This window comes from Rhinatrema bivittatum, chromosome 14, assembly GCF_901001135.1.
Source record: "Rhinatrema bivittatum chromosome 14, aRhiBiv1.1, whole genome shotgun sequence".
Lineage (NCBI taxonomy): Eukaryota > Metazoa > Chordata > Amphibia > Gymnophiona > Rhinatrematidae > Rhinatrema > Rhinatrema bivittatum.
In genome coordinates, this window is record NC_042628.1 from 44,102,941 (window position 1) to 44,117,387 (window position 14,447).

The 14,447-nt window shown below is 40.9% G+C and overlaps 1 protein-coding gene across 1 annotated transcript in view; it reads right to left on the minus strand.

The window, feature by feature from the left end:
- Positions 1-14,447, minus strand: part of CREBBP (CREB binding protein) — a 918,877-nt gene that overhangs the window by 251,405 nt on the left and 653,025 nt on the right. Inside the window, exon 21 of the mRNA XM_029576620.1 lies at positions 7,788-7,844. Coding sequence (XP_029432480.1) covers positions 7,788-7,844 — 57 coding nt within the window. The remainder of the gene's footprint in view (positions 1-7,787; positions 7,845-14,447) is intronic.

Genomic DNA, 14,447 nt, shown 5'->3' on the forward strand with positions numbered 1-14,447 from the left:
TACAGCCAACTTGGGCAAAAGAGCTCATACTTATGGGTTTCATACCCAGGACTCTGGTCAGTTTAGGAAAAGTGTTATATCAATTTCCTGGAACTATGGGCTGTGACAAATGCTCCAAAGGCTCCAAAATTGCCCTAAAACAAATAACCAGGGAGTCATGTTCTATTTGTTTAAAAAAAGATATATTCTGCCTCATCTAATTTTTGTCATTCATTCTGTGTGAATTACAACACAGAAAGCAATTCATAATACATATTACAAAATATGATTAAAACAGATATCATGTGAATTAATCAAAGTGATTACTTTCAAGATGATACCTGTATAAGTAAAAATGTATTAGGTTCTATTTGAACAAGCAGGGAGGAAAAGGAGTACTCCTTCCTCGTCAGGAAACTATCCAAATGCTGAACTGGATCATCCCTTTTGGGAGTTTAATTCTGGCAGACAGACTCAAGTCAGATCTTAGACCACACCCTCCCCCCCCCCCCCCCCCCCCCCCCCCCCAAATCCCCTTGCAAATGGTTCTTGGACTAGGTCGTAGTAAACCAGATATTTCTTGAGTGTAAGATATCCAAAACAGATCTGTTTGTAATCTTAACAGGAAGATACAGATCATCTGTTCTACAAAAGGATCAGAAGGCAGACTAACATCAGACACCCTTCATTGGAGGACAGGCCTTCTGCATGCTTATCTTATAATACACCATGCTGCAAAGACCTTAAACTAGGGAACTATTATCTTGCTAGCTCCTTCTGACCAAGACAAATTAGGTTCATGAGTTATTCTTCAGAAAACCAATCAGGCTGGTTACCCAACTCCAATAATGCAAAATCTGGGGATACTGTTTCATCACAACATTCAGCCTCTGGCCCTCGTAGCATGGATGTTGACAAGGACCAGATTGCTTCCATGAATTCTCTGATAGTGTCTCATATCCTTTTAGCTTCTAGGAAGGAATCCACCAGAAAATTATGGGTTTAAATGGAAAAAATGTACCATCTGTTGTGAGGGCAAGATCATAGATTCCCGTCTTATCCCATACAAAGACTGATTAGACCAGAAGGCAGAGAACCAGGGAAGCCAGGGTTTAAATCCTGCTAATGCTCATTGAGACCTTGGGTAAATCAGTTCGCCCTTTGTTGCTTTAGGTACAAACTTATGGGTATATTTACAAAGTCATGATATGTGTTTATTGCACGTACACCCTTCTCGTGGCAATATCGTGTGATATTTTTGGCAAAATAATGTGAATAGGTCCCTGGTGAGACCTCACATGGAAAATTGTGTACAATTCTGGAGACTGCACCTTCAAAAGGATGGAGTCAGTCTACAGGGTGGCTACTAAAATGATCAGTGGTCTTCGTTCTAAAGCATATGGGGATAGACAAAGATCTAAACATGTATACCCTAGAGAAAAAGCAAGATAGAAGAGATATAATAGAAGCATTCAAATATCTCAAAAGTTTCCATGCACAGGAGGTGAGCCTTTTTCTATGGAAAGGAGACTCTAGAACAAGGGTTCATGAAAGGAGGTTGAAAGGGGGTAGACTCAGGAGTAATCTTAGGAAATATTTCTTTACAGAGAGGGTGGTGGATGTCAGAACAGCTTCCCAGTGGAAATGGTGGAGACAACAACAGTATCTGAATTCAAGAAAGTATGGGCTAAATATAGGAGGGATCTCTAAAGAAATGATGAGAATTATAATTCTAAATTAATTGGATGGATGGGCAGACTGAATGGGCCATACGGTCTTTTCCTATCATGTTTCTATGTGTATGGAAATGAGCTGCTTTGCATGTAGAAGATGTCCAAATGTATGCAAAGCCACTCATCAATAGGCAATTTTTATACAAATAAAATAAGACAACGAGCTTCAAAAAACACAAGCTGTTTTATTTTCCTGAAAGTTAGCTATAACACACTCAGGAGTTATAAGCTGGCCTGATGTTTAAAGGGCCACAAGTCCCAAAATAGCCCCCAAAAGTGTGAAAGCATCTCCAGGGGTCTAGAGAGAACAGCTTCCCAGCTCGCTACCCCTGCCACCTCTAGAGGAGGCCCAGAATTGAACAGTCGAAAAAAAATCAACTTTATAAGTTGCGTAGTGACAGCCCACCCCTTATGTAACTGTTCCTTCCTCCAAAAACAACTTCTAGCTCTCCCCACGGTTCCCAATTCTGGGCCTCCTGTCAGTAGAAGGCACTTCCCCCAGGAATGCCCCAAGGGGGTCTAGTGGACCCAAAACTCCCCTAGGCTCCGGGCCAGCTGGCTCTCATTTATTTTATTTATTTATTTATTTAAGTTTTTTTATATACCAACATTCAAGACGATAGTCCCATCATGCTGGTTCACAAGAAACAGGGGTGCAATTAAAATAAACTTTACAATTTGAACAATAGTGCAGAAAAGCAGTTACATGTAACAGGGAATCAATAACTTGGAGTAAGAAGGAAAATGAAGATCAGATAATTATAAATATATATAATAACATTATAAGGGGTGGCTATTAATGCTATTACTAGCGAAGTATGTTGATTGAAGGGAGTTAAGTAATGTTGGAGTTAGCAAAGGCCTGCGTGAACAGCCACGTCTTGAGTCTTTTCTTGAATGTTGAGATGCTGGGTTCCATTCTAAGATCCGGGGGAATGGAGTTTCATAAAGTTGGACCAGCTGTGGAGAAGGCCCAATCTCTAAGCGTGATGTGTCTGGTAGTTTTGGCTGGAGGTACTTGAAGTGATCCTTTTTTTTAGGTACACCCCTAAATCATGTGATGGGGGTATACCTAGTATGAGGGCTGGCTGGAGCCATTTTGACTTAAAGCCAAAGAATGCTCCAGGCCCCACTAGCCCACCAGGTATGCCTGGGGGAAGGAAGAGTTCGGGAGGGGTGCATCAGAATTGGGAAAATGGGCCTGATTTTTTTAAACTGGCAGCTGGGAAAGGGGGGCAGGAGATCACCATGCAACTTATACAGTTCATTATTTTGACTATTTACGTTCCAAAAAAGTAGCTGAAAAGATAAAGGAGAAAAGATTAGCATTCATAAATTATACAAGATTGCAGAAAGAGGAAGAGGCAACAATATCTGGAAAAGCTAACAGCAGTTGGGAAAGTAGTCAGCAATGCAAAAATTCAAATGGAAGAAAAAACAGCAGGGGGACAAGACTTTTTTTTTTTTTAGATATATTAGTGATAGAAGGAAGTGTAAAAGTTGCATTGTGAGACTCAAAAGTGAAGGGGAAGAATGTGTAAAAAATGAGGAGGAAAAAGTGAAACTGCTTAAATATTTTGTTTGGTGTTCACTGTAGGAACAGGACCACATAAAATAAACAAACACACACAAGTGTGGTAAACCTCGATCGATTTTCAGAAACAAGTGTTTGTAAAGAGCTTACTAAACTTAAAAGTAGATAAGGTGATGGGGCCGGATGTCTTGGCAGCTCTGAGGCTGACCTTTTCAATGTTTCTTTAGAACTGCGAGTAATTCTAGATGACTGGAGATGAGTGGATGTGGTTCTTATTCATAAAAGTGGAAGTACAGAGGAGCCTGGGAACTACAGGCTAATTAGTCTGAATTATGTAATGAGACAATTAATGGAATTGTTGCTAATACAGAAGTACAGTTTCTAGAATCCAATGGATTGCAAGATCCAAGGCTGTATGGTTTTACCAGAGGTAAATATTGTCAGACAAATCTGATCAGTTTCTTTTATTGGATGACAGAAAGTTGGATCAAGGAAGAATGCAAGATGTAGTACTTGGATTTCAGTAACACCTTTGATACAGTTCTGCATAGGTGACTTCTAAATAAACTGAGGACCCTTGGGATGAGCCCCAGAATGACTGTTAGAAACTGTCTGAGTGGGAGGTGACAAGTGTAGTAGTAAATGAAGTTTCTTCTGAGGAGGGGGGCATTATTAGTGGTGTGTCTCAGGGATCGGTCCTCAGACCAATTCTTTTCAACATGTTTGTGAGAGACATAGTTGAAGGATTGTTGGAAAATGTTTGACTTTTCCGATGATACCAAAATCTGCAATGGGGTAGACAGCCAGGAAGGAATGGAAAACTTGAGGAGGGATCTAGCAAAGCTCGAGGCATGGTCTAGGGTCTAGCACAGGGATTCCCAAACCTGTCCTGGGGACCCCACAGCCAGTTGGGTTTTCAGGATATCCACAATGAATATGCATGAGATACATTTGCATACCTATTCATTGTGGATATCCTGAAAACCCGACTGGCTGTGGGGTCCCCAGGATAGGTTTGGGAAGCCCTGATCTAGCAGTTAAGATTTAATGCTAAAAAATGTAGAGTAATGCATTTAGGGTGCAAAAATCAGAAAAAGCTACAGTATTGGAGGTGAAATTCTTCTAAGTACAAAAGAAGAGCAGGATCTGAGAGTGATCGTATCTGATGATCTTAAGGTGGCCAAACAGGTGGATAAAGCAACGGGAAAAGTCAGAAAGATGCTTGGCTGCAAAATGAGTGGAATAATCAGCAGAAAAAGGGAGGCAATATTGTCTCTGTACAGATCCCTGGTGAAACCTTGTTTCGAATACTGGACAATTCTGGAGACCGTACTTTCAAAACGATATAAACCGGATATGGACCAGAGGGGATAGCTACTAAAATGGTTAGTAGTCTACGTTCTAAAGCATATGGGGAAGAGCGTTCAATGTCATCTACTTGGATTTCAGCAAAGCTTTTGATACAGTCCCGCACAGGAGGCTTGTGAATAAAATGAGAAGCTTAGGAGTGAGTGCCAAGGTGGTAGCCTGGATTGCAAACTGGTTGATGGACAGAAGACAATGTGTGATGGTAAATGGAACTTACTCTGAAGAGAGAGGTGTTAAGCGGAGTGCCGCAAGGATCAATGTTGAGACCGGTCCTGTTCAATATGGGGCAGATTTTCAAAGGCTATGCGCGTAACATAAGCGTGAAACCCGAGAAAATCTGCCCCTGCGTGCGCCGAGCCTATTTTGCATAGGCTCGGTGGCACGTGCAAGCCCCGGGATGCGCGTTATGTCCCAGGGCTCGCAAAAAGGGGCGGTCCGGGGGCGTGGCGGCGGTCTGGGGCAGGGTCGAGTGCTCCGGCACAGCGGCCTGTGCCGAGGCATGGCACACCGGCAGCTGGCCGGCACGTGCAAGTTACCCCTGCCTCAGGCAGGCATAACTTTTTCAACAAAGGTAGGGGGGGGGATTTAGTTAGGGCTGGGGGGTGGGTTAGATAGGGGAAAGTGTGTGTGTGGGGGGGGGGGGCGGGCCGGAGAAAAAGTTCCCTCCAAGGCCGCTCCGAATGGGGAAAGCCATTGCACGCGCTGAGCCTGGATTTTATAACATGTGCTCAGCAGCGCGTGCACGTTATAAAATCGGGCGTAGATTTGTTCGCGCCGGGTTGCGCGAACAAATCTATGCCCACGCATAAGTTTTAAAATCTGGCCCTATTTTTGTGAGCGAAATTGCGGACAGGATAGAAGGTAAGGTTTGTCTTTTTGTGGATGATACTAAGATCTGCAAGAGTGGACATGCTGGAAGGAGTGGAGAGAATGAGACGTGATTTAAGGAAGCTTGAACAATGGTTGAAGATATGGCAGCTGGGATTCAATGCCACGAAGTGCAGAGTCATGCATATGGGGTGTGGAAATCCGAAAGAACTGTATTTGATGGGGGGTGAAGGGCTGATGTGCACGGAGCAGGAGAGAGACCTTGGGATGATAGTGTCTAACAATCTGAAGTCGGCGAAATAATGTGACAAGGCGATAGCTAAATCCAGAAGAATGCTGGGCTGCATAGAGAGGAATATCTAGTAAGAGAAAGGCAGTGATGATCCCCTTGTACAGGGCCTTAGTGAGGTCCCACCTGGAGTACTGTGTTCAGTTCTGGAGACCGTATCTCCAAAGGGACAGGGACAGGATTAGAGGCAGTCCAGAGAAGGGCGACCAAAAGGTGGATGGTCTTCATAAAATGACTTATGAAGAGAGATTGAAGAACCTAAATATGTATATCCTGGAGGAGAGGAGGAGCGGGGGTGATATGATACAGACTTTCAGATACTTGAAAGGTTTTAATGATCCATGGTCAACAACAAACCTTTTACGTTGGAAAAAAAAATCAGTAGAACTAGGGGTCACGTCTTGAAGCTCCAGGGAGAAAGACTCAGAAGCAATGTCAGGAAGTATTTCTTCACGGAGAGGGTGGTGGATGACTGGAATGCCCTTCAGGAGGTGGTGAAGACTAAAACTGAGAAGGATTTCAAAGGGGCATTGGATAAACACTGTGGATCCATAAAGGCTAGAGGATGGAATTGAAGAGAAGAGCCATGGGGGTGGATTACTGGAGTGGAGGCTATTACCTGGTGATTACTACCCTTACTCAATAAGCCTTCGCAAGGTTAATGCAACTCCAACATTGCTCTCTGTTTCAATGACAAAGGGAAATGTGGAAAAGAGGATTTGCATTCAGACAACAACCAACAAGGACTGAACTTCACAATCTGGATAAACAAATAAGCATGGGGGTAGCTTGCTTATTTAAGGTGGTTACTACCCTAAACCAATTAAGCCTGATACATCACTTTGAATGTATATACAGCATTGCTCTCTGCTTCAATGGCAGGGGAAATGTGGAAAAAAGGATTTACATTCAGACAACATCCAAAATGGCAATGATCTGTGCAGTCTGGGTAAACAAGCATCGGGGTAACTTGCTTGATGTGGCGGTTACTACCCTTAACCATTAAGCCTTATGCTCACCTTTGATGCAACTCCAACATTACTCTCTGCATCAATGGCAGGGGATGGCAGGAAACTTGAATCAAACAGTTACCAACAAGGGCCCTGAAATTGGTGGATGGTGAAACAGATACGTATGGGAAAATAAGTGTGAGAGCTTGCTGGGCAGACTGGATGGGCCGATTGATCTTTTTCTGCCGTCATTTCTATGTTTCTATGGGATAGACTCAAAGATGTAAACATGTATACCCTAGAGGAAAGGTAAGATAGGGGAGATATGATAGAGCCATTTAAATATCTCAGAAGTTTCCATGGATAGGAGTTGAACCTCTCAACAGAAAGGAGAATCTAAAATGAGGGTCATGGGATGAGGGTGAAAAGCGGTAGAATTAGGAGTAATCTTAGGACATTTTTTTATAGCAAGAGGTTAGTGGTAGAGATGGAAACCTCTTTCAACAGCCCTGGGGTGACTTGGGGGACACACACAGTATTTTGGGCCTTGTAGCCCTTCACAAAGATGCTATCCCGGGGTGATAGGGGCCACCATCACGCAAATCTGGGGAATTTTCAGCACAGTATCTCTCTCCTCCACAATACTACTGGGTTGTAAATGACACCCTTAGATTAAGTACTCTGGGACAGAGAAATTTCTTCCGTGCCTGAATATAACTCACCTTGAGCTATCCATCATAAAGAATAAGCCAAATCCAAAATTAAATTTAAAAATATGCTCCATCCATTATGATTCCCACATCTTATTTAGACTTCACGTCAGAGCTATAATAAAATTGAGGATTCACCACAAAATCCAAATCAATAACTTTTTTACGGTATTAATTTCTAAATATGTTGTAGTCTTAAAATTAGCTGTAATTAGGTTTGCCCTCTAACTTATGATTCAATTGGCAGAGTCCTTCTGTCAGACTTTTCATTTATATTCATCTAGGAGAGTTTTCTGTTCTTGCTAGTTCCCTCCAAATTTGGAAATTATGGAATATATTCTGTTTTTTCATGAGACTTTTTTCCTTCTTTCTTTTACAAATAAACAGATAACTTACGGCTCAGGATCCAGCATGTCATTTTTCTTCTTTTCAAACTGATCCTTAGAGATTGTCCTGAAAATGAGTAACAGTGGAATAAAAATGTAAAAAATGTGAATTCTCTCTCCTGTCACCTTTTAAACTGACTAAAAATGCAAGAGAGGTTTTATGCCTCTTTGGGTAACAACTCTAAAAGCTGTTCTAATTTTATTCTGAAAACTCAAAAATAACAAATAACAGATATTTACATTTTGTTCAGCTGAAAGCATCTCCTCCCATTTTGTTCTTCAACAAGTCTGAAATATATGTCATTCTAGTTAACATCACCTCCTGGGTTAGTAACAGTAAAATTCATCACCATGCAAACTATTACAGTGGAACCCTCTTTAGTAGAGAACTCTCAATCCAGTGAATATTTCTTCAAATACTATTGTTTTGTAAGGTAACTAATAGCAGCAAAAGCCCTTATAATGATTAAATCCCAATCTTGGTGATCACTGAGCAGCACAAGGTTATTTTGTTGGACAAATACTGTATTTGTAATGACCTTTTATCTTTAGTCAAACTACTGATACAAGTTATTGTAAGTAACACATACTAAAGTGGTCAGTTTCAAATGTATTTCTGCACATAAAAATACTGTTTTACACACAGAAATGGGTTTTATAAAATCACCCACTCAATGTGCGCTTACGTTTACCCACAATTTACATGCAAATCAGGTGGACAATTTTATAAAACTGTGCAGAGGTATTCCCGGAAGGTAGGGATGGGAATGTTTTCACTTACATGCATACTTTTTGATTTTAAAAAGTATGCCTGTAAGTTTATACGGGATCTAGATAGCAGGTATAATTTATGAAAGTACTTTTGGTGGAATAATTAGCAAAACGAATGTATGCATCCACATTTCTTTTGAAAACTGGTGAAACTTATGAGCATATATATTTTTTTACTTCTTTTTTTGTCATATTTAAACAAAAAGAAACAAGAAAATACATCTTGTTAGGAAAAGTGTACAATAAAAGAGAATAACACCAATTATTACACACAAATATAATAAAATACACAAGTGTCCACAATATTCAGAAGAGGAGGGCCTCGATTCAAAGGAATCAAAGGAAAAAGCAAGAAATAAATGGGGTAACTCACTGAATTACCAACCCATAACCATTTAGAGGCCATTACCCAAACTTAACCCAGGAGCTTAAAAACATAATTCACACAATCTTACAGGGAGCCTTAGCAGAAAGAAAAGCAGTCAATTAAGTGGGTCCAAGAAAGACATCATTAACATTATAATATTTAACTAGGCATTTGGTTGAATATTTTAAATAAAACATGGCACCTATCCGTGGTACTTGAGATTTTATCAACGTATAAGCATATTTGCCATGCAAATTACCTACAATGTTACAAACTTACCCTATAGATGTGTTGTCTGTAAAGATCTTTTAAAAGATGTTTTACATAAGTACAAAAATATATACACTGCCAGTCCTTCCAGCAATTTATAAACATGTCTAGATCAGTGGTTTTCAACAGGTGTGATGGGGCACACTAGTGTGTCACGAGGTCACAGAAGGTGTGTCACAATCCCAGCAGAAGGCTGCTCTTTCCTCATCAGTCTGGGCAGGAGTTGACTGATTTCGCCTTTATTGGATATGACAGGAAGCTGCTTTTGCTTGCTTCTCCCTGGCCCTGTGGGATATTCCCTTTTCTTTCATCCAGATCAGAGCGAGACCACCAACTCCTGTTCATATGAGTCCGGCAGGACATCAACTTTATCTTCCTCTGCCTGGCTTGGTAGTGAGGCTGCTGATGCTCTCTTCATCCCATAGGGCCTGTACATAAAAGCAGGAGCATGAGGGAGAGAGGTACATGCTCTAGAGATCCGCTGCTGCTGCCTCATCTTCTTCCTCTCCTCAATGCTTCTTGCCTGCTTCTTCCGCTGCTAGGGTGGAAGGGAGACTCTGGATTGACTGAATACTTTTATGCTGGCTGGTAGCCAGAACGAGGGGGAAATGTGCTGGGCAGGAAGGCCCTGGGAGATAGGGAGTCAGGAGTCTGCAGGTAGGGAGAGGAGGAGGAAGGAGGGGCTGGGGGCTGCTGGGCAAAGAGAAGAGATAGGTGTGGGGTCTGCTGGGTTGTGGGAGAGGGGAGATCAGGGGATGCAGTGCAGGAAGGGGTGGGGAAGAGATGGTCAAAGGTATGCTGGGTAGAGAAAAGGGCAGAGAGAGCTGAATAGGGGAGAGAGGTTGCAAAGGGAAGAGGATGCAAGGGTAGGGAGTGTCAGGGATATGAGCATAAAGGACGATGATGGAGTAAGTTGGGGGAAGTGAGGAGTGATGGGGGCATGGAGGGGAGTGAGGGGGTACAAGACCCATAATATGCCAGTTTTGAGAATATGCATTTCTTCTACCTCTTAACTTTGCTTAGTGTAGGAGAAAATATGTTTCTAGTTCTTCAGTTCTACACTGCATGCAGAAGGTCTTACTGTTACCATTCCAGTTTTTGTTTCCACATTTGTAATTTGTGGTATTTAATTCTATATTAGGTAAGAACATAAGAAATTGCCATGCTGGGTCAGACCAAGGGTCCATCAAGCCCAGCATCCTGTTTCCAACAGAGGCCAAAACCAGGCCACAAGAACCTGACAATTACCCAAACACTAAGAAGATCCCATGCTACTGATGCAATTAATAGAAGTGACTATTCCCTAAGTAAAATTGATTAATAGCCATTAATGGACTTTTCCTCCAAGAACTTATCCAAACCTTTTTTGAACCCGGCTACACTAACTGCACTAACCACATTACTATCAAGTAGGGATTTGTATCAGTCTTATTTGTGTATTTTCACAATATAATATTGCACTGGTGAACTGCTGTCGTTTCATTTCTTGGAGTTAAGTGTTACTTCGGTATGGCAGATTTGATAAACATGTACAGAGTGGAGTGAGTTTGTTTTTATTCCAGGTTTTTGTATTATTTAACAATGCACCTGGTAGGAGAGGGAGTTTGTGATGCTGTTATTGAGATGACACCAGAATTAGAATATCTTTCTGGTATGGTTTTGTATAGGGAAATGTCTTAGTTCTGCTCTGTACCCATTGTTAGGAAGTGGGAGATTCCTGTGGATGCAGAGTATACGTTTATATTTAGCCCCATGATGATCATGTGTTCAGCGTGTCACGCATGTGAGTGCCATCTCTCAGGTGTGTCCTGATTTAAAAAAAAAAAAAGGTTGAGAACCACTGATCTTGATCAGAGCTTCTTGATCTTTATGGCGCACTGAACTACATTTTACAATGTCACATATATATTCATACCTGCTAGTCACTGGCCATGTGACTTTGAAAATGCCAGGAAATGTACTTTTAACTAAATTGAACAGCACTACCTTGCCTCCCCAAGAGCCAACCCAAACAGTACTCGCTCTAAACCCAACCCTCTTCAAGATCCAATCCTAATCGCCTTTCCCCCAACACCCAGTGTGTTCCCTTTAAGGATTAGTTTGCTATGTGCAAACATTTTTGCACATGAACAAAAGTGTTTGGTTACATTACCTTGTGAGCAATACTTTTGTTAATGCAAAAAGCCTATCAATTTTATGCTCACAGCAACCCAATCCTTAAAGGAAACATTGGCTAAGTCCATCTTTTCCTGAAATAATCGCCTAATATCTACTAACAGCAGTGAAAATAAAGTGTGTATGAAAAAATATTTTCAGCAATAATATTCAAAACTGCTTTCTGCATGCAGATGACATTAATAAAGAGCAAATTTTTTGTTAAAATTGAAATGAAGAAGGGATGACCATAATTCCGTAAAAGCCAGTGATAACACATTCACAGCAAGAATTAAAGTTACACAAGACAGACCTCACCAAAACAAAATAGGCCATAAAGTATAAACAGAAATGTGCCAACAAAAACTGACTGTATTATGCAGTACCACAATGAAAAAACAAACAGTAAACCTCACAAAACATCAAGCAATAGAATCAAGACATAAAACATTCATAATATTAAAATCATACTAATAAGAAAGCTAAATATTAAAACAGTCAGCAAACATCTAATAATTTAAAAGAATTTATTATACATTTCCCAAAACACAAATAAAATATTTCAAAACAGCAGAAACAAACACCATCCAGTAATTAAAATAAAAAGGATTTTAAAAACTCCTGCTTTCCATACCTGGGATCTTTTGATTTCCACTCACCCTGAGATTGTCGTGGATTGGGGGAGGGTGAGCTGCACAAACTTATCTTCTCTCTCTCACACAACACATTAATTCTCTCACACACTCCCTCTCTCATATACATGTCTATGCTCTCTCACACACTCCCTCTCTCATATACACAGGCTCTTTCTTCCTCCCTGACAGTCACATTGTGTGTGTCTATGCGCCTGTGAGTGCCTGTATGTGACACATAGGCTTTTGTAAGCAAACAAACCCAGGTTCTCACAGGCAAACACACAAGCAGGCTCCCAATCTCTCTCTCACACACAGGTACACATAAGCAAACTCCAAATCTCTCTCACAGGCACACATCCATGGGAAAAGCAGGTTCGCAGTCTCTCTTTTTCTCTCTTACAGGCACATACACACACACACACACACACAGGTACTTACAGAAGCAGGTTCCCAATTGCTCTCTCTCTCAGGCACACTCACAAATTGGCTCCTAATCTCTCTCACACAACTGTGCCTCTGCTCATTCTTCAGCCTCACGGGCCTGGGTTTCAACAGAACGGCAGCTGGGTCTCTGGCTTTTTTCATTTCAGCCTTGCTGGCCTGGGCTTCAATGGCAGCCTGCAGCCGGGCCTTTTTTATTTTTATACTTCATCTTTGGCAGCGGCCCACAGTCAGGTCTGTTGTCTTTTGCTTGTTCCACTACAGCTGTCCGCATCCATGGGAAAAATTTTGCATGGGCACTCAGCTGAGAGGGAACATGGCTTGCCACCATCAAGGCTGTGTTGCATATGCAGCAGGTACCTATTGGGAGGCAGGCTGCCACGGTGCCAAGAAGACATTGGCTGACAGATTATCACAAGCAAGGTAAGCTCATAGGTACTTGTGGAAGATCAAGAGATATAGGATGCAATGCAACATGACAGTGTGAGAAAGGAAGTGGGGAGGGAGACCACTGTGGCACAGTAGGATCTTGCTGCTGCACACAGGTTGAGAAGCGCTGCTCTAGATCGAGGTGGCCAACTGAGAACCCAAACAGGGCTGGTTTTCAGGATATCCATAATGAATATACATGTGCCAGATTTGCATGCATTGCCTCCAATTTATGCAAATCTCATGCATATTCATTGCACATAAGAAAACCAGACCTGCTAGTGGCTCTTGAAGAACAAAGTCGGCCATACCGCCTCTAGATAGTCTCAAAATTTGTTGAATACTTCAAAGGTAAAATGAATATCTGCCAATATTTCAGGTTGTAGCAGATTGCTGAAAGGCTTAAAAAGCCTACATTGCTTATATTGTACTGTATTGGTTTTTATGTAATCTATACTCAAATGTGTGAAACGAAACCAAATATATTCAGAAAATAAAACAAACCGATTCAATGATATAATTTAAAAATAATTTAACAGAAGTCTGAAATTTAGCTAACAAGACCAAATGCCAATTATGAAACAAATACTTTAGGCACGGACCAGGAAGAAGCAGAAATGTTAGGAGAAGGTTGCAGAAATGGATAGATTGCCATAACCAGTTTCTTCTGTTTAATGTACAGCACAATAAAGAATATTTTAATCTCTGAAACCTAGACGGATGTTTTTTCCTTTTGTAGCTTTTTATGGGAGTTCTCTATGAGTAGCACCATGATTTGAAGAGCAGACTAACTCCATGTTTGGTTTCTACATAGCTGTATCAAGAGTTTAACCACAAAATGGTATAAATAGAAGTGAAATTACCCATTTTTAAAAATTTTATTCTTCAGAGGCAAATTAAAAGAAAAAAAATGACTCTCCTAATATAGTGATTTGTGTGTGCATGCCATAAACAGGAGCTCACTAGCAGAGGGTTCCACTGCATATAGTTAAGAATCACAAACACAAGACAAGTTAGAAAGTGAAAAAGCACTTAAAAAGTAATTACTGGATGAAAGCCCACAACAGTCTAGCCAGAGAAGTTTATCATACAACCTTATAACCCAAATTTTCACTTCCGGCAAAACTTGCTGGTCCAATATTTTAAAAAGTGGGGAATTTTAGCATTCTCTGTATAAATATGATGTTGAGAAAAGCAAATGTATACACTATCATTTTGCGACTGGCAGTCTCCTTCTAAGCTACATTTATGTATGATATTGGCTTGACAGCCCTCAGTAGGATTACTACCTTATCCAAGTTAACTTGAAGAGGCTAATCCAGTCCTGGGTTTTGCGCCATTGCATGCATGGAGATATCTATACTGTTTACTGTATTTTCTATATTTACTCATTATACCTTGGTGAGAGTACTTTTTGGTATATTAGCAAGTAATGTTTCAATAAATAAATAAAAAATTATCTTTGGGAAAACCAAGTTTGCTTACCAGTAAACAAAGTTCTCCACAGACAGCTGGATGAATTAGCCATGACACATGGCCGACATCATCAGATAGTGCTGAATGGACCCATTTCTCTGAGTTCAGTAAAAGTTTACTGTGTATG